At 48.7% G+C, this 23,571-nt stretch overlaps 6 protein-coding genes; 4 read left to right on the top strand and 2 right to left on the bottom strand.

Annotated features, from left to right (window-relative positions):
• Positions 1-689: 689 nt before the first annotated feature.
• GSTUM_00009421001 (uncharacterized protein) lies at positions 690-3,598 on the top strand. XM_002840689.2 has 5 exons: positions 690-1,056; positions 1,119-1,413; positions 1,468-2,013; positions 2,070-3,351; positions 3,421-3,598. Exons 1-4 carry the CDS (start codon positions 972-974, stop codon positions 2,191-2,193), a joined length of 1,050 nt encoding a protein of 349 aa, XP_002840735.1. The 5' UTR covers positions 690-971; the 3' UTR covers positions 2,194-3,351; positions 3,421-3,598.
• A 47-nt stretch (positions 3,599-3,645) lies between these two features.
• On the bottom strand, positions 3,646-5,536 carry GSTUM_00009420001 (uncharacterized protein; the record flags this gene model as incomplete). XM_002840688.2 has 6 exons in its annotated part: positions 5,125-5,536; positions 4,692-5,027; positions 4,425-4,615; positions 4,211-4,370; positions 3,979-4,152; positions 3,646-3,919 (listed from the first exon to the last, which is right to left on the bottom strand). The coding sequence occupies exons 1-6, from the start codon at positions 5,397-5,399 to the stop codon at positions 3,646-3,648; spliced, it is 1,410 nt and encodes a 469-aa protein (XP_002840734.1). The 5' UTR covers positions 5,400-5,536.
• Positions 5,537-5,977: 441 nt separating this feature from the next.
• Positions 5,978-6,665, top strand: GSTUM_00009419001 (40S ribosomal protein S21). XM_002840687.2 has 3 exons: positions 5,978-6,030; positions 6,099-6,499; positions 6,585-6,665. The coding sequence occupies exon 2, from the start codon at positions 6,210-6,212 to the stop codon at positions 6,486-6,488; it is 279 nt and encodes a 92-aa protein (XP_002840733.1). The 5' UTR covers positions 5,978-6,030; positions 6,099-6,209; the 3' UTR covers positions 6,489-6,499; positions 6,585-6,665.
• Positions 6,666-7,230: 565 nt separating this feature from the next.
• Positions 7,231-10,379, bottom strand: GSTUM_00009418001 (uncharacterized protein). XM_002840686.2 has 10 exons: positions 9,802-10,379; positions 9,583-9,618; positions 9,426-9,498; positions 9,229-9,316; positions 9,042-9,135; positions 8,812-8,962; positions 8,567-8,749; positions 8,215-8,498; positions 8,014-8,099; positions 7,231-7,950 (listed from the first exon to the last, which is right to left on the bottom strand). Exons 1-8 carry the CDS (start codon positions 9,823-9,825, stop codon positions 8,263-8,265), a joined length of 885 nt encoding a protein of 294 aa, XP_002840732.1. The 5' UTR covers positions 9,826-10,379; the 3' UTR covers positions 7,231-7,950; positions 8,014-8,099; positions 8,215-8,262.
• A 4,783-nt stretch (positions 10,380-15,162) lies between these two features.
• On the top strand, positions 15,163-16,617 carry GSTUM_00009417001 (uncharacterized protein; the record flags this gene model as incomplete). XM_002840685.2 has 1 exon in its annotated part: positions 15,163-16,617. Exon 1 carries the CDS (start codon positions 16,300-16,302, stop codon positions 16,615-16,617), a length of 318 nt encoding a protein of 105 aa, XP_002840731.1. The 5' UTR covers positions 15,163-16,299.
• Positions 16,618-18,911: 2,294 nt separating this feature from the next.
• Positions 18,912-21,956, top strand: GSTUM_00009416001 (uncharacterized protein). XM_002840684.2 has 7 exons: positions 18,912-19,586; positions 19,649-19,726; positions 19,786-20,268; positions 20,324-20,573; positions 20,624-20,907; positions 20,959-21,137; positions 21,203-21,956. The coding sequence occupies exons 1-7, from the start codon at positions 19,531-19,533 to the stop codon at positions 21,487-21,489; spliced, it is 1,617 nt and encodes a 538-aa protein (XP_002840730.1). The 5' UTR covers positions 18,912-19,530; the 3' UTR covers positions 21,490-21,956.
• The last annotated feature ends 1,615 nt before the right edge of the window (positions 21,957-23,571 follow it).

The raw sequence follows: 23,571 nt of genomic DNA, 5'->3' as shown, positions 1-23,571 counted from the left end.
AGTCATTACCAGTTGGACTTTGAAAGCAACTTGCACAATAGAATAATGGGAAAAATCCTGTGGAATTCGATATTGGGAACTCAGTTGAAACCTATCCGCGTATGATAACATTGGGTTAGAGTGGCTTGGGCTGCGTTTGATAGGCTCTGAATGCTTAAGATTCTGGATGATGGCTGATGTTGCGAGTGATCAGTCATGATGAGATTTAAGAATTTCAAGGATGGGCAGGGGCACGGCATCATGACAAATATGGCTGGGAGATGAGATGGACGGAAGAGAAGAGATGTGGGGCTGAGGTTGTTGGCGTAATGATGAATTCTCCCGCGTCAGAGCGTCTTTTACTCGCAAGTGCCGCCACCCGCACGACCATTGCCATCACTCGGGGCCAAGCGAGCCAGGAGAGTCTGACCCGGAGTTAGACGCGGAAGTTGCGCCAAACACAGGCATTCCACAGAATCCACAGATTTCACAGATTCCACACATGCGTGATAGACCATGAAGCTTCGATTGTCCAAGCGAGGTCCGAGGGATACTGGTATGGGATACATTCTACGCCAATACGCGCATATGTGCGCACAAATCTTCCCTCAGTGTCACCCAAATTAGGTTACGCCCAATCCTCGGGTCCAGCTTCAATTGTATGTAATAACTCCTTAAGTTACCCCCCATCTAACGAGCACCCTCTCCCAACCAGAACGACTTCAAAATAGCCCAAAAGTTGGTGGAAGGGTACGTCGGGAAAAAGAAACAAACATCCAGCCATACAGAAAAAACACCTCAAATTCAAGATCAAAATCTCCGATCGGGAAATCAGAGACATTGGGATGGTCAGTTACTGGCCCAGCCCATCCATTCTACACGTAGCAACCCCCCAGCCTATCACGCTATTCCCCTCCTATAACAATCAATAACCCCTTCCCGTCTCTCTCTCACCGATGGCCAGTTTCTCCAAACTACATCCATCCCTCACCATGTACGGCGACTTCATCACAAAGAACGCTGGCGCTGTCTCCCAGATCGAATCAGCACTACGGTCGCTGACCTATATCGTACCAGGTAAACAAAAACGCCATCTCCCGTCTGCTCTAACGCGAGTTGTTTGCTGATTGAAGGAACAGCCAGGTTTAAGGATGTAGAGTTAGCATCTGAGTCGCTTCATAGCGGCATTCAGATACTTTCGCTTTACCATGACTCGCTTCTGGCTCGTGCCGTCACGAAGATACCCCCTGGCGTGCAGAAACCATCGCCACACAATCGTTATACCAAGTTTTGGACACAAAAGAGCCCCGGTTACAAGAAACTTGCGTTGATCGTTACTATGATACAGTATACCGAGCTACTGTGGGAGATGTCGGCTAAGAGGAGAGGGCAGAAGATGCGTTGGAGAGCTGTTATTGTTCTAGAGGCGATAAAGTAGTCCTCCCAATCGCCCTCCTCCAAAAGGACCAAATATTAACCTGAAGACAGAGCAATTTGCCGACTGCTGCTCCTGCGTCTAACAAACTCACGTCCACTGCTCACACCTCCTCTTCCTGAACGGGAAATTGATCCCCAGACGCTCGAGGAAACCTTGGGTCCAGAGTCCTCTCCTCCCGAGGAGACGTGGAAAATGCCACGCACGGGCCTTTGCCTCCCTTCCCTCCCCGCAACAAACCAAATCTCGCAATATCTCCTCACAAAGGTCCTCACGGCGGAGGATATCAAACCGCCATCACAGCTTCTTCATCGGATTCGCGGCACGGGCTACTATGCCGAGGTTCTTTACATAATCAGGCCGGTCATATATGCCCTTGCCATGAAAAAGTGGGCGCAAGACAAGAAATCGTGGAGGCCTTGGCTCATCGGTTTCAGCTTGGAGTATGCTGCTCGACAGCTGTCTAAGAGAGACTTTGAGATGAATGTTCCTGGTGGGATGAAGGGATTGACCGCACTGGAGAGAGAGGAGATGACTAGGAGAGCATGGGGGATGGGCTGGTGGGGTGTCAGAGGCGCATTCTATGAGAATGTTACTGGGTAGGTTTTCTTCGCAATCCCTGTTACAATTATTGGAAAATTAACATGATATGTAGGCCCTGGTTGAAAGCAATTTCCACCAAACTAGCCGACAAGCCTGCTCTCAATCTTATAGCAGGTCTTCTTGAGGATTATCAATACCTCTGGGACAACTACTACTTCTCCACCGCAACACTATAACTTTAGCCGCTAACCAGACATCTATCATCCTTTAATGGCCACACAACCCACATGACTATATTTCTTTCTTATGTGCATTTGAAAACCCTTAAGAAGCGTATTTTGCTCCCTGCTTTTCTTCCATGTATTTTCTATCTGTACGAGTAGCTGGCCAGGACTTTTTACTTTGTTTTGTTTTATCATCGCTATGATACCATTACCATTATCAATCCTTTCTTTCCTTCCCTCTGCTGTCTATCCCTTATATTCGTTATGACGGGGCGTGGCTGGAAGGAGGGCGACGGGTCTTCTTAGCTCTTGTTTTTTGTCTCGTTTTCCTCTCTTGAATTTTGGAATTGTATCTATTTTGTAATCTCGTATAGCCAGATGATGCCCTGTCTATTAAACCTCGACAATTAAAGTAATAACGAAATACCCCCCCCCCCCCGAAATAAACAATTGCAAGCAATCAGGTAAAGTCCCTCGTATCCTACCAATCAAAACTACAATTGAAAAAGAAAACCCCCAACCCCAACCCCAACCCCAACCCCAAGCCCAGAGTGTTCCCTTCCTCCACCCAACCCCTCACTCAACTCACCTCACGAACCTCCTTCTCCCCTATGCCCCCTCCACGGTCTCCAACCCACCCAACCCATCGCGCCCGCACAGCAATCGACCAAAAAAAAAACCCCCCTGCCCCGCAAAGCAACAAGTATCATAACATCATACAAAACGCCACCACCAAGCACCACCGCGACCTGCACAGGAAGACACGCCCCAAATGTCGCGCGATAAGCAGCACACGCAGAGTATACCCTCCGGCAGTGCGCAAGCCACGAGGGTTGTGCTGGTGCGTTTGGTGGGGGGAGGGGATCGGGCATGATTTTGTTTCCCTCTTCTCATCTGTGAGGACACATAACTACTAACTTACTGGTATCAAGACTCCACGATGGAGGCCGGGACTTCCTGTACTGTACTCGTATGATACTGCGCATCTCGGAGCATTTGGGTCGTCTCCTGCGAAATCTGGGTATGTTGCTGGTGCTGGGGCCTCTGAGATATGGGAGGGTCTGAAATGGGTTGTGATATGACCGACCGACTACCCTTACTCGAGTACGTGCCGCCGCCTACAGTGCATGCTAGTGGGTAGGGTAGGGTGGGTGAGGGAGAAGTTTAGAGGTGGGGTCAAACAAGCAATGTTTATGCTCTAATCCATCCATTCATTTATGCTTACTTGCATTGATTGAGGCTTCATATACTCGAATATGTGAATCGGGGGGTTCCGATTTGAGTAAAGGCAAAGAAAAGGAAAAACAAAGGAGAGCATAAAAGAAACTCCCAAACTAAAGGAAAGAAATCCTATGGTACATTGTGCATATCAGTTTACCATGATAAAGGATCGAAGGAAAGGAAAGGAAAGGAAAAATCTAAACACGCTCTACGTAGGATTACGCCGTTACCATAATTCCCCACTCAACCCACTTCCATGGGATCACTTCTCCCCCTGGCGCCATTAGAAATCCTCCCTTTAGGCACACTGGACTGACAGGCGGGACAATTATACAAAGTCTCGTGACAAAACACATCACAGTCGATGCAGAAATGATTGTGGCATATCGTGCAAGCGTACCTACTCGAGACAGATGTTCCCGTAGCGGTCTTTGCCGGCGCGGAGAGTTCTTCGGGTTTCGCCGGGGGGTGAGGGAACGGGATTTGGCAAGCGTAGCAGTGGGTTGACTTTGATGCTCTGGAGGATGGCGCAGACGGTTAGCAGGGACGGAGGAGCTTCAGAGGTGGGAAAATTACGCTTTCCAGGGAACCTCTACCCAATTTTTCAACGGGAAGAGGTGGTGGTAGGACCTTGCAAGATGGGTGGAGAGAATGAGGGTTAAACCGCAGGCTGGACACTCCATTGGTAGTGCACAGACCTTTGTGGAGCAACGGGAGCAGAGGTAACCGCCTTTTGTTAGTGTCGAGTGGCTGGCAGTATCAAAGTCAGTTAGTATTTACGAAAGTTGGGACGAGTGATTGGACGAACCATGCGCATAATGAAGCTGTTTTTTCCACCATTCGGGAGGGGAAACCCATCATGAGCAGACTTGAAGCACTCATCTTCGCAGAGCGTGTGACAGGGGGAATAGTTGTATCAAGTAGTAGCTCTCTGAAATGCTTGTCGTCTAGAGCGACGCCATAGACACCTGTGATATCGATTAGTAGATATCACAATCTCAATTGATAAAAAGAAATCATACCCTCATCCCCAGCGTTCGTCCTCTTGCACAGCTCCCGGCACACAGCGACCTGAGCCGACAATCCCACAACACTAACCCGAATCTTATCCTCAACCAAATGGCTAATCGTCTGATGTATGTCCCCGGGGTCCGAGCTCAACAGCGCACCAAATACAATAACCACCTCCCTCGTACCGTGTGACGGCGCATGACTATATCAATAAAGAACCACTTAGCATTTCATCTCTCTTTATGGAACCTGACTCAAAAAGCGTCGGAAATACCAACAATAACGCAGCCCTCGACATCTCCAGCGCATTCTGCAGCGACGGCGCGCCCTTCCCTTCATCCAGACGGAGTTTCCCTATAGCTTCGATATGGTCCACAGGATTCCCACTCAGATCACTAATCCGTACCGCAAGCCCATCCCGCATTCCCAGGACACCGAGCTGCGAGATGGGGTTCTGTTCGAAATACTCCCGGACAAAGTCGCAAGCGTACCGCAGCGAGAGTAGATAACGCGTAGGCCGGAAGTCCTTCTCCATCATTGCAGAGGAGAGGTCGAGGATAAGGATCAGGTGTCGGATGATACCCCTTTGTAACGGAGTAGTATCTTTCAATAGCCTAGCTCGTCAAACACACACACACCCTCACCAATCGTTAGATTCTCCCTCCCTGAAAAGAGTGAAGAAAAAAAATATATGATTTCTTGTTTCCTAACCTCTTCCGTTTCCCAGCTTCCAACAATCCCGCAACAGTAGAAGACAGACTCCCGTCTTCCCCTTCAACAACATTATCCCAAGACCTCTTAATGTCCTCCCATCGTTCTCGCTTCTGCGCGCCACCGCCGGGTTTGCTGCCATTCTTTGACCGAGCTCCGCTTCCTCCTGTTGCTGCCGCACCCCCAGCTCCTCGGTGACGCCCACTCTTGCTGATGTTGTGAGCTCCGATCTCCTCGTCGTCGGTAGCGATGTAGTCTTCGTCTGAATCTGCCATGTTCCTTCTAGAAAACTCTCGGGCCAAAGAATTCTCCCCTTCCTGCTAGATGTGTTAACAAAGACGTGGCTCGTTCGTAGGCTTGGTAAATTAGCAGCCGTAGTTGTAGCAGCCGTAGTCGCCTTGTCAAAGGAAAGTTAAAATCGGGGGGGTAAGTTGCTCAGGAAACCCCAGATTACCAAAGCAAAAGAAGTATCATACGGTAGGCACCGGTTCGGGAGTGGAAGAATATTTCTCCGAATACAAAACTGGTGGATGAGGTAAATTTAAACTACCGGTACCGTACCGGTATGGGAAGATTAGAATCCGGAAGCGGGAACTCTTGGCGGATATTTGAAAGGGAAGAAAACTACTTCATAGCAAGAAGTTTGTGTCATTGCATAACTTTATTCATTGCACTTCTCTATTGTTCCCTCAGGCATGACTGCCAAGCTTCTATTTTTGGCCTTGGGTGAATGAAAGGCAGCAGTCCCAGCCCTACCCTACAGCAAGACCCACCCCACACAATGAAATTGGTGGCTGGGCCGCAACCAGGAAATTTCAACGTTAAAGCCAAAACAACAGAAATCAAGACCCATCACAACCCAACCTCACGCCTGTTTTCTTGCTCATTGACCCGTTAACGAACTCTGTGAGCAGCATCCCTCCTTCCCCGCAGAAAAATTCCACCCGGCAACTGATCCACAACTCTCCCCACAGCTCCCCAAAACCAAACCTCCAATCCCTTCAGAATGGAAAACGACAAGGGCAAGCTCTCTCCCTCCCTTAAAACAAATCTTCCTTCACCTAGCTCAATCAACTGACCAACCAATGAGTTTACTAACACAATATACAGGAGAAGTTGTCGACCTCTATGTCCCCCGCAAGTGCAGCGCCACAAACCGCATCATCAAGGCGAAGGACCATGCATCCGTGCAGATCTCGGTCGGAAAGGTGGATGAGTCCGGCCGCTACATACATGGCGAGAACATTACCTACGCGCTCTCCGGATTCGTCAGGAGCATGGGCGAGAGCGATGATGCGCTCAACAGGCTTGCCCAGAGGGATGGGCTGCTAAAGAATGTCTGGTCGGCGTCTCGTCAACGTTAGCGTGGTTGTTGGTGAGTTTTTTCCCCCTTATATTTTGCTCTGGATGGGGAAGGGACGGGATGAAGACTAATCCGAGGTGCTTTGAGAGTGTAATAGTTCTTCATGGGATACTAACACAGTACTGGGAATTTTTCGATCAAACAAACAAAACATTAATAAAGGGATTTCCTCGCCAAACATTCGTTTCAACGTGCTATGCTTTTATTATTATTCAAGTTTTCAAATCTGACCTCCGTCTCCCAGCCTCCCCAACCCCTCCCGAAGTAACACCCCCTTCCCACCTTCCCTTCCTCCCAGTAACAAAAGCGGTCCCGGTAATGCCTCTCTAACTCCCCCATAGAGATACCCACAGTACCTCCCATCCCCCTCCTCCCCCCCCCCTTCCGCCCCCTTCCACCCCCGTGGGATCCTCCCAAGAGAAACCATAGCACGAATCCCTAATACGCAAGGATTTCAAGGAGTCCTTTGCTCATCCCGAGATTCTGGTTCCTCCAGGGCTTTTTCCTCAAGCGCGGGTGTGTGTGAGCGGAGGCGAGGGAAGGAAGGGTATATAAACGGGAAAGAGGAGGCCGCAAGAACAAAATAAATTAAAGGCCCGCTGAAGAGCTGTCACGCAAAGAACATGCGTTTGAGCACAGATACGGGTCTTACATCTCATATAAGCTAGCATAGTAAGAAGCGATTAGGAGGATTCGTTTATTTATTAACGTATGTTCTAGCATGACCATCCAAGTCTTTAGGAGGGGGTGAAACGAAAAAATGAAAAATAGTAACTACATATACATGATACATTCCCATCCATCCATTCATCCATGCCAATCATCCTCCCATGAAACAGATAGGAGCCTTGCTCCTTCCCGGGAGGCTTAGCTCATGGCAGCTTTCCCTTTTTTTCTCCTCAACAATGGATAGAAAAGAAACCAATATAAAACCTCCCCTCGAGCCACCTCTTCCTTCCTTCAATACCGCCAAAGCCCATTACCACGGGCACATGCCGGTATTCCGCGAAAAGGAAAAGAAAAAAAGCATTAATCCTCCCTCCAATAATAATCCCAAATCCCAAACATGCTAACACCCCCATTCCAGGAGCAAGTATCTACAATCCCAGACCCATCCCATTCCTCCACCATGGCCAAAACCAGAAAGCAAAGAGGTAAACACGAGATTCCCCCTTGAACGCGGGTGGGTCGGGATGTCATGCTGGACCGGACCAGACCAAGCTAGACCAGAAATAAACAAAGATGAGATAAGAGACATGAAAATAAAATAAATAATGAAAATGAAAGCGGGGAGCCTCAGCGTTGACAAGCTTCAGGTTACTTGCTTGTTTCCTTGCACACTTACCCGCCAGACTATCAATCACGAACTTTGCAAACTCCCGGACTTCCTCGCAGGAAGATCAAGACGGGTATCATAAGCAGACAAGTATCATTTGCTGCACGAGAAGGAATAAAGACATGAACTAAGATCAAAACAAGAATAAGAAGACTGAAGGAAAAATGTTTTGGAGTTTAGAGTTGTGTACGGTTAATTGATTTGATTGCGGATTCGAGTTTGGCGGTGGTGGTAGTGGTGATGTAATGGTAAGTAGTTCGTGAGATGCTCATCCCCCTTGCAATAATGCATGCGTCTTAGTACAGGTCCATTGTCAAGTACGAGTAAAGACACCGCTCGTACAAACAAACGAAAGAAAGGAACAAGAAAAAAGGAAACATGATTATCAAACCTAACCTAAGCTTTTCGACTTTTCTTTATCTTTTTCTTTCTTTGTAATTTACGGTGAATAGACTGAATCGGATATTATTGGGTTCATCGGATCATCATCCGGCCATTCGTCTTCTGTAATGCTGCTCCAGAAGAACCACAGGGTGACTACGGCGAGTAATGTGAATAATGTCTCGAAGAGGGCACCGTCGATCTTGCCGTTCGACACATCACAGAGGTGAACGCTAATAATGAAGTTGAAGATTTGGCCAATGACGAAGAACAATGCTGAAACCCCCAGACGGACTATTATATTATTGTTAGCTTTAATTCCCTTGAGCTGGGGGATATATATATATAAATCAATAATTTACCCATTGGCATTATTTCTCCCAAAACCCTCAATACCAAGAACGCTTCCAGGAAGAAGAAGGCGACAATTGCTATCAGCGGAAACAGTAGGTACAAAACGTACAAGGCATAATTCTTCAGTTCATCGGGATCTTTGACAGGAAAGTTCCCTGGTTCACCAAAGCCAGTGTCCACAGCGACATATGCTGTGAAACAATTTAGATCCCGAAGCTCAATGCTCAATGCTAATAGATGAAATGCGCCTTACCAGTCCCGATGAAAAATGCAAGTGCAGACCCGGCCACCAGTCCCACAGATAGCGGTGTCCCATCATCAACTAGCTGGAATCCAACAATAGCGTTTAACAACAGGACCCATGCTGTTGCTGCTATCGCGCCCAAATGAATGCCAGTAAACCACTTTATACCCCCACCAAATCCATCAGCAACCTTTCCACCGGTAACGAGGGCTGAAATTATTCTCTTCTCGAAAACATACCACCAGTACTGTTCGATTGGTTAGGAACCCTCCGACCGTAAACACCTCCGCCAGAGATACCAAAATATAGAGTATCAAGAATATTTGCATTTCCCTGCATTCCCCGCCGCAACCTCGTTAACAAGGGTCTTCCCCTCCCACACACTCTGCCCCGGAAATTCCACAAGAACGCGCGTTCAGAACCAACCTTCGCCCCACCGCAGCCCTCTTCTTTTGTGATAACAGCAGTAGCAATACTGAGACTATGATTGCGACGACACACAATATTATTGAACCTACCATTGGATACCACGTTAGTGGTCGCACATAAACTCAGACAATCGATCGGCCATTCCATGGAACCAAGAACGAAGAGCAAAACGGCGTGCCAGAAAGAGAACGAACCTAAGTTTGCTACGCGTCCATCACCAGCCTTGAACCCCATGAGCAGGCATTGTTTTTCCCCATTATAGAATAACTAGAACTCAAGATCAGAAAGCCTCCTCGGTCGCAATAGTAGACGAAGAACGTAGCCGAAGTGACGGCAGGCCAGAAGACGTACGTTGCATACAGGTAATGTCGAATCCCGACAAAAGTCCTATTTGATCAAGCGCGTTGAATCAGTCATCTAAAGTCCTCCCCTCGTTCTCCCTACCACTCTCTATTTGGCGCGGTGGTTGCAATAGATGAGTGGATGAGCCAAAGAAAATGCAAGACCTCACTCGACCCATTCCATTGAAACCAAAGGGGCGGGCAGGGATGGAAAAAGAGAGAAACTTACATGAAAATTCCCGAACTGTGACATGATTAGAGTTCCTTTCCGCAACTCTCACGACCGACCGAAGCAAGACTTGCGGGGAGGGAGGGACGAGAGAAGGGAATGGAATGAAACGGGGAGGAGGGCGTGGAAAGGGCAGAAAGAAATGAGATGAGCAGGGCTCGAGAAAGTGTGTGAAATGGCCGTGTGTTAGTTTGGTGCACCCGTCAGCGTTCCTCTTCGGTGTCCAGGACGGAAGAGGGCGTCTTGGATGCTTGCAGACCGCAGGACACAACGAATGAGAGAGAGAGGGAAAAAGTGGCTGAGGTGTTTATTGGAGGGAAGGGGAAAAGAAACTTTTCGAAAGAGTGTGCTGGAGGTGGAATTTGCTGGTACCGCTATACAAGTAACCCCCCAGTCACCAATCCCTCTGTCGCGGCCTGTATGGCGGTTTTCCCGGGACGATGCCTCTAGCACCGAACTCGTCTCCCAAAACCTTGTATCGAAACGAGCGAGTGTGGGGGGAGAAAGATCGATAGAAGGAACTCTGGGGAGGAAGTAGTAACCCACGAAATAGAATGAACTTGATTATCGTATTATGGGATATGGGATTGGCTTCAACTTCCTCCTTTCCTCCTTTCCTCCTTTCCTCCCTTCCTCCCTTCTCCCTTCTCCCTTCTCCCTTCAGTCCAAATTGGCTAGGCGCAGTAAACAATGGGCTGGGGGGGAGCAAAGGGCTGGGATTGGGTCCCTGGAAAGGGTACCAGTGCAATGGCAATGAGAAAGGTTACAATATTACCATTGTTATTATTATTATTACTACCCCCCCCCTCTCTCCCTCCCTCTCTTCCTTTACAGACCATCGCACCAGCTACCGCACCACCACTATTCGGCCAGCAACCGTTGCGCCTTCAAGCCTCAGTAAGGGCAGAGGGCACCGGAACGGCGGTGGTCAAACAGGCCCAGGCAAGAAGGAACCTTCCCCCGGTCAATGCGGTCATGAAATGTTCAACAGGCCCAAATTAATCATCTCTCCTGCCCCTCTTGATGTGTAGTACCGTGCTCGAGTAAGGCACAAGTGAGTTCAACCATTCAAGAGTTACCGGTATCTGCCCGCTCCCCCCCTCCCCTCTCTCGCCTCTCTGAAATAACAACGGGGCAATAGATTTTCAGAGGCGCCTGATATAAACTTGGTTAAAACGGCTGTTCTATTTTGCGCCTGTTTTCCACTCACTGTACGAGTAATTCGCCAGATCCTTCGTGTTTGTGGTGGCCAGACTTCCATCCCTGATTCTATTTTTGGGTAACTTATTCTGTTCTTGCCAATCAATCAATCAATCAATCAATCAGCAAACAACCATCGCACCGTTTTATTACTGTGAAATGAGCTCTGCATCCCGGTCAACAGCCAGCATCGGACCTGGGACTCCTTCTAAAACTTCATTCTCGTATTCCATTGGCATTACGGGTATTCGTAGTGATGGGTGAGACCGAGAAAAATGTATAAGTTACAGGGGACTCGGAAAATCGGGAAAATTTTTAAAACTTCCGGTGCAATTATATGCATTGGCGAACCTTCTCTTCCCTTGTCACTCCCTGGAAGCGTGTCTCTCGGCCGTAGATTGATTAACACCGAACAAGCCTTTCTTCACTTCATTGGAGGGAGGGAGGGGAGAAAGAACTTCGTTGGATTTAGAAAGTTCCCAATCTGATCTCTAACGCATGGTGCGTGCACCACGCATTCCAAGCGGCTGCTCCCGCCCACGGTCCAGGCACAGAACCCCCCCCCCCCATGGTTCACAATTGCTTGTGGCTTGCCCGCAAATCTTTACCTCTTTGTCTCAGCTCGCGCGGGAGATGGACCAAGTTATCCCCTCAAGCCCGATTTCCCTCACTCCCCTTCTGTGGCTGGTGAGTGAGTGAGTGAATCCTGTTTTGCCTTCAACCCGGTAAAAGGAGCTTGCTCAGGAGCCTTATTTCAACGATTAAACTCTTCTAGCCCACCCTCCAGTTAACGGAATCGACTGCTTCTGGCTCCGGCGGTACGGAGCGGAGAGACACCGAAAATATCCTATGCATGCGGCATGCGCTCCAGAGCGCAGAAACTTCTTTACTCGGGGGTCCTGCAGGGCTGAAGGCGGACTTTGCAAAGACTTGCTATACTCTGGGACACAACCGCGCAGAAACCTTGTTTTGACTATGATTTGGCCAATTTTTGATCTGCGTTTTTAAAAAGCACGAGCACTCATACTTGTACTCGTACGAGTACAAGTAGAACTACCATACTAAGTTACCGTACTCGTATCTTACTGTAGCTCCGACATAACTGACGGAGAAAGGGGTAAGGGAACGCATTAAACAACATAGAAACAGCCCCTTACGGTAGGCCACGGGCGCCTAATGAATGAACATCGCTATCGGTTGTCTCAATACCCTAACTCAATTGGCTACACGACAAAGCAGCAAATATTTGACCTACCGCACATCGCATCCACCCCTATCGCTTTTCCGACGATGAGAGCTGGAAAACCAAATCTCACACGCAGGCTTACTTGCACCGCAAGATCACGGCAAACCCTTGTACAAGTACGCCAAGTAAGCCAGGAAGGAGCGACCAGGTTTGCCTGTCAAGAATGCCACCTTCTCCATCGTACTGTACTTGTACTCGTACTTGCACTCGAGTAACGCTAGCATGTCGCCATACCGGCGCCCCTCCCCTCCCCTCCCTGTCCGCCAAAATTCGCCATTCCCCGAGTCGGAGAACCGCATGACCCCAGGACCATCGCTCGGTAAATCTCGGTTATTCATCAAATCATCAAATTTCCGGTCAACTCACGGTATCAAAGCCGTAGGGATACGGTAGCGCGGTAGGTAATTTAGATCTATCCCCCGTTGTTACAAGTACTGTATCGGGGGCCTTTTTTTCAGCTCCTGACTTGAGCATGGAAAAGGGCATTTTTGATTGGGGCTTTCACAATAATACGGTAACCGAATCTTATCCATGGCGCGATACTGTACTGTACGTAGCTGAAGCAGGGCGGCCAGCTTGTAACTTCTTCACACCACGGATCTGAGATACGATGGATGTTTGCGGAAGACAGTCGTCGCAACCAATTGCTTACCATACCCCTTTTGGAAGTTGGAAGATCAACGAGTAGGAGGAGTGGTGCAAACAGGTCCGCCAAAGCCGTGGGTGATGGGATGCGTCCGTCCGGTTCGGGAGAGGTATCGATACCTTGCTGTGAATCTCAAGTCTGGCCGTGCAATCTTCAAATATCGTGGCTTCGCTCGCTGTAGACTTGTAGGGGGAAAAAGGAAAAAAAAGAAAGACCCCTAGAAAATGAGAACCCGAGTGACTTTATATGAAGCTAAGGGCGTAGTTTGGGTTCCCCTCTGATTTTGCGGTCTAGTGTTACTTGGGACGTCACACTTCTTAGCGATACTACCGTGTGCAGTGGGGTATGAACTTTGATGGTATTGACCTAAGCAAAAAACGACGTTTTTTTTTTTAACTCACGGCACACGGGCGGAAAAGACAAATCTAGCTCCTTATCACCACATGAGTCTCTTCCTTTCTGCAACCTTCCGCCAAGGCAAAGAATGAAACTATTCTCTGCAATCCCCCATAAAAAGACAACTGGCTAACCATTCCCATCAACTAGAAACTTCTATCATTTGCTTCCTGTTTTCCATCCATCACCTGCTCTCTCACCATCACTCTTTTCCTCCAATTCGTCTCAGTCCATCCTTTCGAACAACATCCATCAATGCCTCCGGCGGCCTTCCGTCTCATGTACAATCACTTATCCCTCCGCCGAGCTTCCACATCAACAATACTGGAGAAGGGAATGTCTCCTGGTCCTCTACCCGTCCTCAGAGGTCACAAAAGCCCAAACCCCCTTTGTAGCTGGAGACCTATGCTATGTTCCTTTCTCTTCCACGACCGCCGATCCGTGATCCCTCTTTGGCAGTAGTCTGTACACTTAGGAGTTGTGAAATTTGGGGCCAAGCGGGGACACCGGGCAGGGCGCTACAGATCTATACTAGTGTTTTGTCGGGAAGATAGATCGATAATGGATTCTTGATGCTGGAAAGGGTCGTATGAGAACACATACCGGTACCGGTATGATAGTGCCAGCGAAGTAATCCGTACTGCGAAATTATTTCCACCATCCGCCGGCCGCTATGGGATCTAAGCCAGGGGGAGATCTCAGGATGGTGGTTAGCCTATGGGAGCTCCGTCCTTATCCTTAATAAAATGTGGGTTGGCCCTTTCGACACCTCCTGTGGATAGCTCCCAAGAGCTTCTAAGGAAATGCACTTCTCTATTCCCCTATCATCTTTCTTTTCTCGGCACCAGGAGACTCGGAGTATCCTGCAGCGTGAATGGATGGGTTCCGGATTCGAAGGGGAGGGGGGGAGTTATTGACAAAGGTGTCGTATTGGGCGCTGGTTTTCTATTTCGACCGAGTGGTGTATCTGGAAGAATTAGGTTAGATTTCTTGTGGTCAATGCAAGTGCCCAGAAGCTTCCATTACCACTGTGGCCCTCGATGTACTTTACTCATCGGAGCGGCAGCAGTGCTGGAGCAGGCGATCGATTCAAACCATTATAGTTTTCTAAGTCGGTATGGGCCCAGCGAGGGTCTAGCCCATAAAAATCGTCCCATCGGTGACTATTCTCGACTGGATATTCGGATGGCGGAAGCCATCTTGAATTCTACTGTTTCTCCTCACCAGGAAAGCCAACAGGTAATCATACACTGGGGTTTTACACACAGTGTTATCGGGAACTGGTCGATTTCATCCGAGAACCTGGGCGTATAACGTCCCTCGGGCCGAAACTAAGCGAGTCCGAAAGTAATACCGGTAGTGCGGTAATTAGGAGCTCGGAGAGTCTGATTCGCCGGTTTTCGGACCAACATTTACTGAAACCTGTGTCGGTCCCTGGAGAGCTGTAATACTCGAGTACTGTACAGTACTCGAGTGCATTGCGAGGACCAGCAGCAATAAAGCTGCTCGTGTGTGTACTTTAATACGTATCATAGCTCGCTATATATACGTGCCTGGAGCGAGCTTTGCCAACCCTGAGATCGGGATGATTCGCAGCGGGAACTGATAGCGAATATTAAGGGTTTGGGTCTCTATTAATACCTTAGGTACAGACAATGTAATGGTGGCGAGGGGCTGCGCTGCGTTGGATTGCGCCTACCGTACTCGCGAATTTCATATCGAGCACCTGTATCTGGACACTTTAACGCCAAGACCCACTGGAGCCCAAATCCTTGGCACTCAGGTGTGCTGCCGAATGAGTAGACTAACAGTTCATCTGATCTGGCTCAGACCCCACCCCCCTACGCGCGACCGAAACTTGGATGAGGAGATACCATACCGGTACCAGGTTTTTTAAAGGAGTGATCATGCTTCCTCGCTGGATTTCGCTGCCAGCACATACTCGAGCACAGGTGGAAGATGGGGGACGTATGATACCGGTGCCGCCAAGATGTCACAAGTAAGGCGTCTCTAACCCTATTACTCGAGTGTGATTCATACTGTATTGTGGTGTCTCAAACCTTCGGAAAAATATTGCTAAGGCGATTGATATTTGGTGATTCTGGATGGCAAATATTTCGAACTCATCGGCTCCCTCTCCGTGACAGACTGCTGGGCTAACTAACTTATGTTTCTCGGCGATTTGGAATGGACTATTTGGTATCATACCGGTACCATATCATACGTAAGGCTCTTTACGGATGATTCATTCCAGATATTTTTAGTCATTCGGGCCCGAGTGAGTTCATAGGGGTTCACGGAGGCAGTTCCCTACTTCAGGGCTTTTCACAACTTTTTATCACATCATACCAAGACTCATGCTGTGTCCCCACCCTTTATCCCACCTTCACCTACGAGTCCTCAACTGAAGGAACGATCGTCGTGCCTTTGTGAATCATGAGCTTCTACTCGCACTATACGGAATAAGTCATGCACGGTGCCCCGCATTTGGTGTGGAAGCCTCGATTCCCGTTCCAAGTCATCGTCGGTCTAAAATATAGTTACCCCACAAACTCATTGTGACCCTGCGTCTTCACTGGAGGAACCTGGAACTTGGGGTTTGCTAGATCACTTGCCGTGATCATTACTCGTAACAGAGGCGTCACATGGTGAACCCCTGCAGCTGTCAGATTTGGCGGTCATGATGGGAAGCCTCATGATCTCTACAGTGAGGCTGAGCTCGAGCCACAGCTAAACAACGAGTGCAGATATATATAACTTTCACAATATGACGGGAAATCACCTACGAACACAGTAGTGAGTTGGCTTACGCTACTACCGGCAGTCTACCGCGCTCATATGGATACCATACCGTACCAGTGGTATCTTGGCGCTGCTCCCAATACTCGAGTGCTCGTGGGGTGCTGATGCGATTAGTTAAGCAGCATCGTTGGCTCGGGACCGGCCTCGTTTCTTTGGGAGAATTTCAGATGCCAGAAGCTGTTTATTCGAGATCGGGAGTCCCCGCTGGATGCTTGTGGACACGCGACAAGGAGGAGCTCAGGACCGTTTTTTTTTTTCCGAGGAGGAGAAGCGGTCCGTAGAAGGGAAACAAAGAGCTCTAAGGACTCCTCCACACCGACTAAATTACCGAGATCCAGGATTTTTTTCAACGCCTTTTTTCTTTCCATCCTTTTCCTTTTTGAGTCGAGTTTTTCCCCCCGATCTTTCTGTCCCTGTCAACGACGCAACCGACGAACACCAAGCTTTCCGCTGGTTTCTTTTTCCCGCGGCACATTTCGCAAGGCTCGGAGAAAGGCGCTTCTCTTCGTTCGTCCTCGGCGTCTAGCAACCCCTCTTTGATCAATTGCATGGTGGGGAAATTCTTCGCGTAAAAGGGGCATCGATGTGCTGTGGTTGTTTCGTTCCCGTGCGAACTTGTTATTTTTGACGATCCTCTGTGCTCCAGGCTTTCTTTTTCAACTGCTTGGCTGACGCTGTTGCTAGAGATCTCTGTCAAGCATCCGATCGCTGCCGTTTTTGTATGCAGCTTGGAGCCCACCTCGAAATCCTCTCTTGTCGTTGAATTCGACCGTCATAATCGAACGCTCTGCAGGTATGGGGCCATCTGGGAGTGTCAGGATTTTATATCACTTGCAAAATTTCTGAAGAACAGCGAGCTTCTCGTGACCGCATAGTGAGTGACCAAAGTGACACAGCGGACATCATCACCCTTAGGAGCACAAGCGAAGCCTCGAGTAGAGAGAGAGGGCACCCCGAAGAGCGGTAACAACCCCGCATCCGCGCCAAAACATTTTTCCTCCATATCCAATGGGGTGATATTTATCCTCACCTCCGGAAGCCTCCGCCTTCCCGGAATACTGGCTTTTCTCAGGATAAATTCGGTGTTCGAATGCGCCCGTCGAAGGATTGTTTCAACATACCGGTATGGGGTGGAGCGTTCGAGTACTTGTACTTCCCAGGTACTCTTACAGTACATTTTATCAATAAAACAATGCTTCAGGCTGAACGTTATCTCTTGTTATTATACGGCTCAAAGATTATGCAGTGTAAACATGAGTTTGTATGTGCCGAGTATTAGTAACGTCTAGAACATTGTCAAGTGGTGAAACACTACCGGCAGTGCACTCGAAAGAATTAAATTTTTTCATTGGTCACATGGCATGCGTGGTCGTATTTTGCGATACCGGTATTTGTTGTGGTTTTTTGTTTTCCTTTTTTTTTTCCTTTTTTCCTTTTTTCCTTTTTTCCCTTTTTCCCTTTTTCCCTTTTTCCCTTTTTTTTTTTTTTTTTTTTTTCGTGTTTACGGCATCTGGATTAGATCTCGGATATGCCTCTCCCTGTGGTCCAAATCTCTATGATAACTTACCGGCACTATGCCAGAGGATGTTGCGAAACCGTTTACAGGGCTGAAGGGGCCGTTCTGCTCCCACTCGTTCACGATAGTCTACTCGGGTACTCGTACTTGTGGTTGCGGCATCCTGGCAACGGTTATTGTAAACTGTCAGCTTGGCAGTTATCATACAAGCGCCCCCAAAAACTGGGGTACGGGATGGCTGAGAGCTGACGTTACGGTAGTATGATATCAGTCTCCGGAGAGGAGTGACTTTGGGGACCAGCAAGACTTTTTAGAATTGGCGAAGACCATCTCTCAAATGCGATGGACTTGGCGAAACTTGTATTACCACAATTGGGAAGACCTTTCTTTTTTTTCTTTTTTTTTTTCTTCTTCATGCGTGCAAGGCGGAGTAAAAACAACCAAAAGTGATGAATACTTCCGATAAAGGATATTGATTGGTCCCAGTATTAGAGCTAAGAACACCGATTCTGTAGCCATTCCATCCCCCCTTTCCAAGTGCCGGCTCACACAGTCAAGCATTAGTCAAAGGGATCATTTCCTTCCTCACCACCGTACTGTACTCGAGTAGCTGTTCGGATATCATCTTTCACGGTTGTCTCCAGCGCAAATTATTATTTTTTCTTTACTGCTATCATATTCCGATGAGCTGCACTGTCGGTCGCATACAGTTTGCATGCCGATATCCTTTCCTCTTGCACTTTCCTCAATCGCTCCTCGACCAATCACTGCATCCCTGGTGCAATTGATCTTTTTTACCTTATTCTCCTTGGATGCACAGGCAGATTATCTTTTTCCCTATCCGCCCTTTGCATGTGGTAGCAACAAATAATAATAATAATAATAATAATATTTTGATCCTTTTGTTCAGCGCTTGACACGCTGTTCTGTCTGATCACTACACCCTTCCTTGAAACATGAGAAAAAAAACCAATAATGTCAGAAAACAAACGAAAAAAAAAAAAAAAACACATAACAAAATAATAGAGAAAAACGAAGCGAAGACTCAGAAATCTCATCTGACTGATCTTAGGTCTTTTTGAGCTTATTGTAGACTTTTTTATTTATTTTATTTTTTATATGATATGATTTGTGAGTAGGAGGGGAGCAAGGTCAGGGCAGCTGTGCACTCACTCACCCCTGGAGCATTTGCCCTAGCAACTTGCTATCGCCCAACAAAGCTTCCCCGGCCTGACCACGACCCTCCACCACCATCACTCCCCCCCCCCCTTCCGCACTGCCCGACCCACCACACACTAAGGTCTCGAACCTGCCCATAGGAGGCAAAATTCAATCTTCACCCGCTCTCCACTCCTCCTCCCACATCAACCGCCGACAGCCAGGGCCTGCAGTAGTCCTGGACCCGTCAAAGATTGAAGAACACGGCTGTCCGCCAGCCCCACCACCGTCACCATTCCTCCCACATCCCCTCCCCCCACGCGTCAGGTCGATATACCCCTCCGTTCCCTAGTTTCTCGACCGTCTTCTTCGTCAGATCCTCAACACACAGAATATCCTCCCCCAGGGCCTTCACATCATAACCCTCCCCACGGCCACTCTTCATCCTCTCGGTCATCCATCGACTCAGACTATTCTGGGTTCTCTTGGAGTGATACCGGTGACTTAGCTGAACAACTTGGGGAGGAGGATCCCTTATCCATTAGACTTCAGGAAATCCTCGGCGACGGTCTCAGTGGCCCGTCATCTAGCACTCGTTTCTCTCACCGCCGCCCTGGCTCGAAGAAGGTGCGTCATCACCGACGCAGGTCTTCAGCCTCACAGTCATCCCACCACGACGGACACCGTCGACAAGAAATAGAAATCCCTATACCTACCCCAGGACCCAGGAAAGTATCGAGAGCAGAAAAGGCTTTAGTCTCCATCATGACTTGCGGTCGTAATGGCAGCTCTGTGCACGGGCTCACGGGGAAGCCCTTACTGTGATTACCCTCTCTTTCTCCCCAGTGTTTGCCCAGTCGTGAACAAGCTAACGTTATGGTAGATATTTTACGAGTGTTTTCGTAAGTTTGGGGGTGTTTTTGTTCGGCTATGACCAAGGGGTCATGTCCGGGATCATCACGTACGAAAATTCTTGCCTGAGCCCCTGATCGGATAGAGCACTAATCCCATTTTCTATAGCGGCCCTTACTTTAAGGATTATTTCAATCAGCCCACCAGAGCCCAGATAGGGACTATGGTAGCTATCTTGGAAGTCGGAGCATTTGTATCATCCTTGATTGTAGGCCGAGTCGGAGATATCATTGGAAGGCGAAAAACTATTTTCTATGGAGCTATTATCTTTGTTACTGGAGGCGCTCTACAAACTTTTACTACTGGAATGGGATCTTTAATCCTTGGCCGTATCATTGCTGGTGTTGGTGTTGGTGCACTCTCAACCATCGTTCCGGTTTATCAGTCTGAGATCTCGCCCCCACATAATCGAGGCCAGCTTGCATGTATCGAATTCACGGGTAACATCGTGGGATACGCATCGAGTGTCTGGGTAGACTACTTCTGTAGTTTTATCGAGAGTAACTACTCCTGGAGACTCCCGCTCTTTATGCAATGTATTATGGGCTCTTTGCTCGCGATTGGCTCCCTTATCATCTCCGAATCTCCAAGGTATCATAAAGCGTCATCTCCCTTTTTGCCCTCGCGACTGACAAATTGTACGTAGATGGCTACTTGATAATGACTATGATGAAGAAGGGATGATTGTCTTGGCAAATCTTCATGGGGGTGGCGATATCCACAATGAGCGTGCGAGGGACGAGTACCGTGAAATCAAGGAGAATGTCCTCGTCATGCGCTCGGAGGGTGAACGATCCTACGCCGAGATGTGGAATAGGTACAAGAAACGCCTCTTGATTGCCATGTCATCCCAAGCGTTCGCTCAGTTGAATGGTATCAACGTTATCTCGTACTACGTGAGTTGCCTCACATATCACTTTCTGTTCTTCGCTTCTAACCAGGATAGGCTCCCATGGTTTTTGAGCAGGCCGGGTGGGTCGGTCGCGATGCTATTCTTATGACCGGGATCAATGGAATCGTCTATGTCCTCAGCACCATCCCCCCATGGTATCTTATGGACAAGTGGGGCCGTCGTCCTATCTTGCTTTCTGGAGCCATCATCATGTCCCTCGCACTCACGGCGATATCGTACTTCATTTACATTGATGTCCATTACACTCCAAGGATGGTGGTCATATTTGTCATTATTTACAACGCATTTTTCGGATACTCATGGGGACCTGTCCCATGGTAAGTTTTGATATCACCCCATGGGTTACCCCTAATTCTAATCATGAATAGGCTGTACCCCCCGGAGATCATGCCCCTCAGCATCAGAGCCAAAGGAGCTTCCCTTTCGACTGCGACCAACTGGGCATTCAACTGGTTGGTAGGAGAGATGACGCCAATTCTACAGGATTGGATCAAATGGCGCCTTTATCTGGTGCATGCGTTCTTCTGCGCCGTCAGTTTTGTTCTTGGTATGCTAATCTGACAATTAATTGTTTTCCTTGGGGCCCGAAACGTGTGCTAATTTTATAAATAGTATACTTTGTTTATCCAGAGACCAAGGGCGTCCAACTCGAGGACATGGACGCTATCTTTGGTGACCAAACACCCCCTACCGCGCAACAGTCACTCCTTCATCCCAGTCGCAGTGGTAGCCCGGTTCCTTCACTCGATATCGGAAGTGCTGATTCAAAGAAATCGAGACCACCGGGCCGATCAGGGAGCGGTCGAGGAATTGGTGGATTGTTCAGCAGATTATTTGCGAAATCAGAATACGAGTCTGGAGGAAACTATAGAAGGCTGGATGAGGGAGATGAAGTTTAGATGAATCGGCTGGAGTTTTTTTTTTTTTTTAAGATTTGTTTTGTTCTCTATTTTATATTTTGTTCGGTTTCTTCTTGGCCTAAGGATTCCCCCTCCTGTTGGGCTGTCACATTGGGTATTCACATTATTTCTAGGGCTTTGTTAGGACGCATGGTTAGTATTTGGAATGTCTTTTATCCCCTACCGTATCCCCTACTTCATCCCCTACTTCACCCCTTCCACTGTTCGCTATTTTCTTCTTCTTTGCTTTCCTCACTGCTTTTGTGTTTGGATGTTGTCCGGGAACATGATTAGAGGTTTTCCTTGTTTTGCCACTGTGGCCAAAAAAAAGGGGGGTAGAGGTGTGTGGTCTACTTGGTATGCAGCTTTTTCAGCTTGGAGGAGGTTTTATTTTATTTTATCAGAGTGGAGAGGGATCGGGAATGGCTTCTTGTACGTTTCACCACCATTGAATTAGTTTGTCCGAACGCTGTTACCAAGCCCTTGGTGAATGTCACGATCGGTTAGCCGATCATATCGTACAGCCTTGGCACGCCGAGGCAGGGCCTTCCGGCCCGTTCAGACTGCTTAGTGAAAATACTCGAGTGATGAGTGATGACTGCGGATTATCTTGCATGATGACGAGCATCGGCCTTTCGGAGCTGAGGCTTTGGAGACTGTTGGGAAAAAGGGGCTTATCTCATTCCCGGGAAAACGTCAACCTCTGACCTCCCTTGGCTAACCAGCTACGGTGCGCAAAGGCACTGCAAGTCTCATCACTTACTTGTATGTCTCACCCGGAGATTTGAGAGGGCGAGATGATTATGAAATCTCCCGATACCACCCACTCCCCCGTCTCACATTGCCCCCGTTCCACCACCCCCCTATAAGCGTCCTCCTCCTGCCTTTCGCCCTCCCTTCAGTTCCCCTCCTCCGGGCGCCAGATAACTCACCACAATGGCTATAAACCAAACCGGCTCACCACCAAAACCACCCCCCTTCCTGACCCTCCCCCCCGAACTCCTCCTCACAATCGCCGAACTCCTCCCGCCAAAGTACCAATCGCGCCTGCTGCGCGTCAACATCCGCCTGGCGAACGTGCTAACCCCCCTGCTAAACTCGGCCGCGAACCAGACCGCGCGGGCCGGCGGCATGCCGCTGCTGCACTGGGCCGTCCTCCGCAACGACCTCCGCCTCATACGGCTTCTGCTCGCGAACGGTGTCGCTGATGTCGCGCACCCGGGTTACTGTATGTACACTGCGCTGCACCTCGCTGTCGCGCACGGCGGCGCTGGCGTCGTGAAGGTTTTACTCGACGGGGAGAATGGTGAAAGTGTTCGTGGGGTAAAGAACTGCTGTGGGAGGACACCGTTGGGGATTGCGGTTAGGGGGGGCGTCGGGGAGGTGGTTGAGATGCTGGGGGGGAAGGGGGAGGGGGAGGGGGAGGCGTGAGGCTTGAGGAGAGGTGTTGATTTGGGAGTTTTTTGGGTTAGACTTGATGATGCTTTTTCTTTTCTTTTCTTTTCTTTTCTTTTCTTTTCTGCTTCTCGCACACTTGCGTTTGTGTACCGGTATGTGAGTGATAGACGGTACAGTCTTCACCGTAGTCGCGACGAAACTGGGCGGGCGACGAACAGGGATATTTCTGGGGGAGAAAAAAGAAAGCAAAGGTTAGGGTTACAAAATTACTGGCAATTAATCCGTCGCCCGCCCGGTTTCATCGTGACTACGGTGAAGACTGTATGTTGGGAATGTTGTGGTTTTAATGGGTGTTTACAGTAATGGGGTCATCGAACGGACGAGACTACGAATGGGAGTCTTTATTACCCCAATGGTTTTATCTAATTCATACAGTACCTCATGAAGTTGCTTGTAATTTCTTTCATTTTTTCCATGACCCCGATTTTGTCACATAAGTTACCGGTACGCCAGGAAGGGTGTGAGTGAGCGGCTGTGTATCAATGGAGCGTCTGGATAGGATAGGTGTCCTTGCTTTCTACTCGTGATCTCGCCAACTTTTTCCATGGAGAATTACCCCCTGAGCTTGCCTCACTCGGGCTCCGACCACGAAGCATTTATTTCATTCTTTTTCCTTTCATCCCA

Source organism: Tuber melanosporum (assembly GCF_000151645.1).
Source record: "Tuber melanosporum whole genome shotgun sequence assembly, scaffold_57, strain Mel28".
Taxonomy (NCBI): Eukaryota; Fungi; Ascomycota; class Pezizomycetes; order Pezizales; family Tuberaceae; genus Tuber; species Tuber melanosporum.
Note: the sequence above shows the minus strand (reverse complement) of the source record. Positions and strands in the feature narration are given on the sequence as shown.

Bases quoted from the DNA above. Each gene is read 5' to 3' on its own strand.
- GSTUM_00009419001 (XM_002840687.2), top strand. From the start codon at position 6,210: ATGAGTTTACTAACACAATATACAGGAGAAGTTGTCGACCTCTATGTC.
- GSTUM_00009416001 (XM_002840684.2), top strand. From the start codon at position 19,531: ATGACTTGCGGTCGTAATGGCAGCTCTGTGCACGGGCTCACGGGGAAG. The intron at 20,574-20,623 runs GTGAGTTGCCTC...TAACCAGGATAG, and splicing joins TCAACGTTATCTCGTACTAC to GCTCCCATGGTTTTTGAGCA. The intron at 20,908-20,958 runs GTAAGTTTTGAT...AATCATGAATAG, and splicing joins TCATGGGGACCTGTCCCATG to GCTGTACCCCCCGGAGATCA.
- GSTUM_00009421001 (XM_002840689.2), top strand. From the start codon at position 972: ATGTACGGCGACTTCATCACAAAGAACGCTGGCGCTGTCTCCCAGATC. The intron at 1,057-1,118 runs GTAAACAAAAAC...TTGAAGGAACAG, and splicing joins GCTGACCTATATCGTACCAG to CCAGGTTTAAGGATGTAGAG. The intron at 2,014-2,069 runs GTAGGTTTTCTT...CATGATATGTAG, and splicing joins TTCTATGAGAATGTTACTGG to GCCCTGGTTGAAAGCAATTT.
- GSTUM_00009418001 (XM_002840686.2), bottom strand. From the start codon at position 9,825: ATGTCACAGTTCGGGAATTTTCAT. The intron at 9,619-9,801 runs GTAAGTTTCTCT...TTGATCAAATAG, and splicing joins CACAGTTCGGGAATTTTCAT to GACTTTTGTCGGGATTCGAC. The intron at 9,317-9,425 runs GTTCGTTCTCTT...ATCCAATGGTAG, and splicing joins TGGACGCGTAGCAAACTTAG to GTTCAATAATATTGTGTGTC.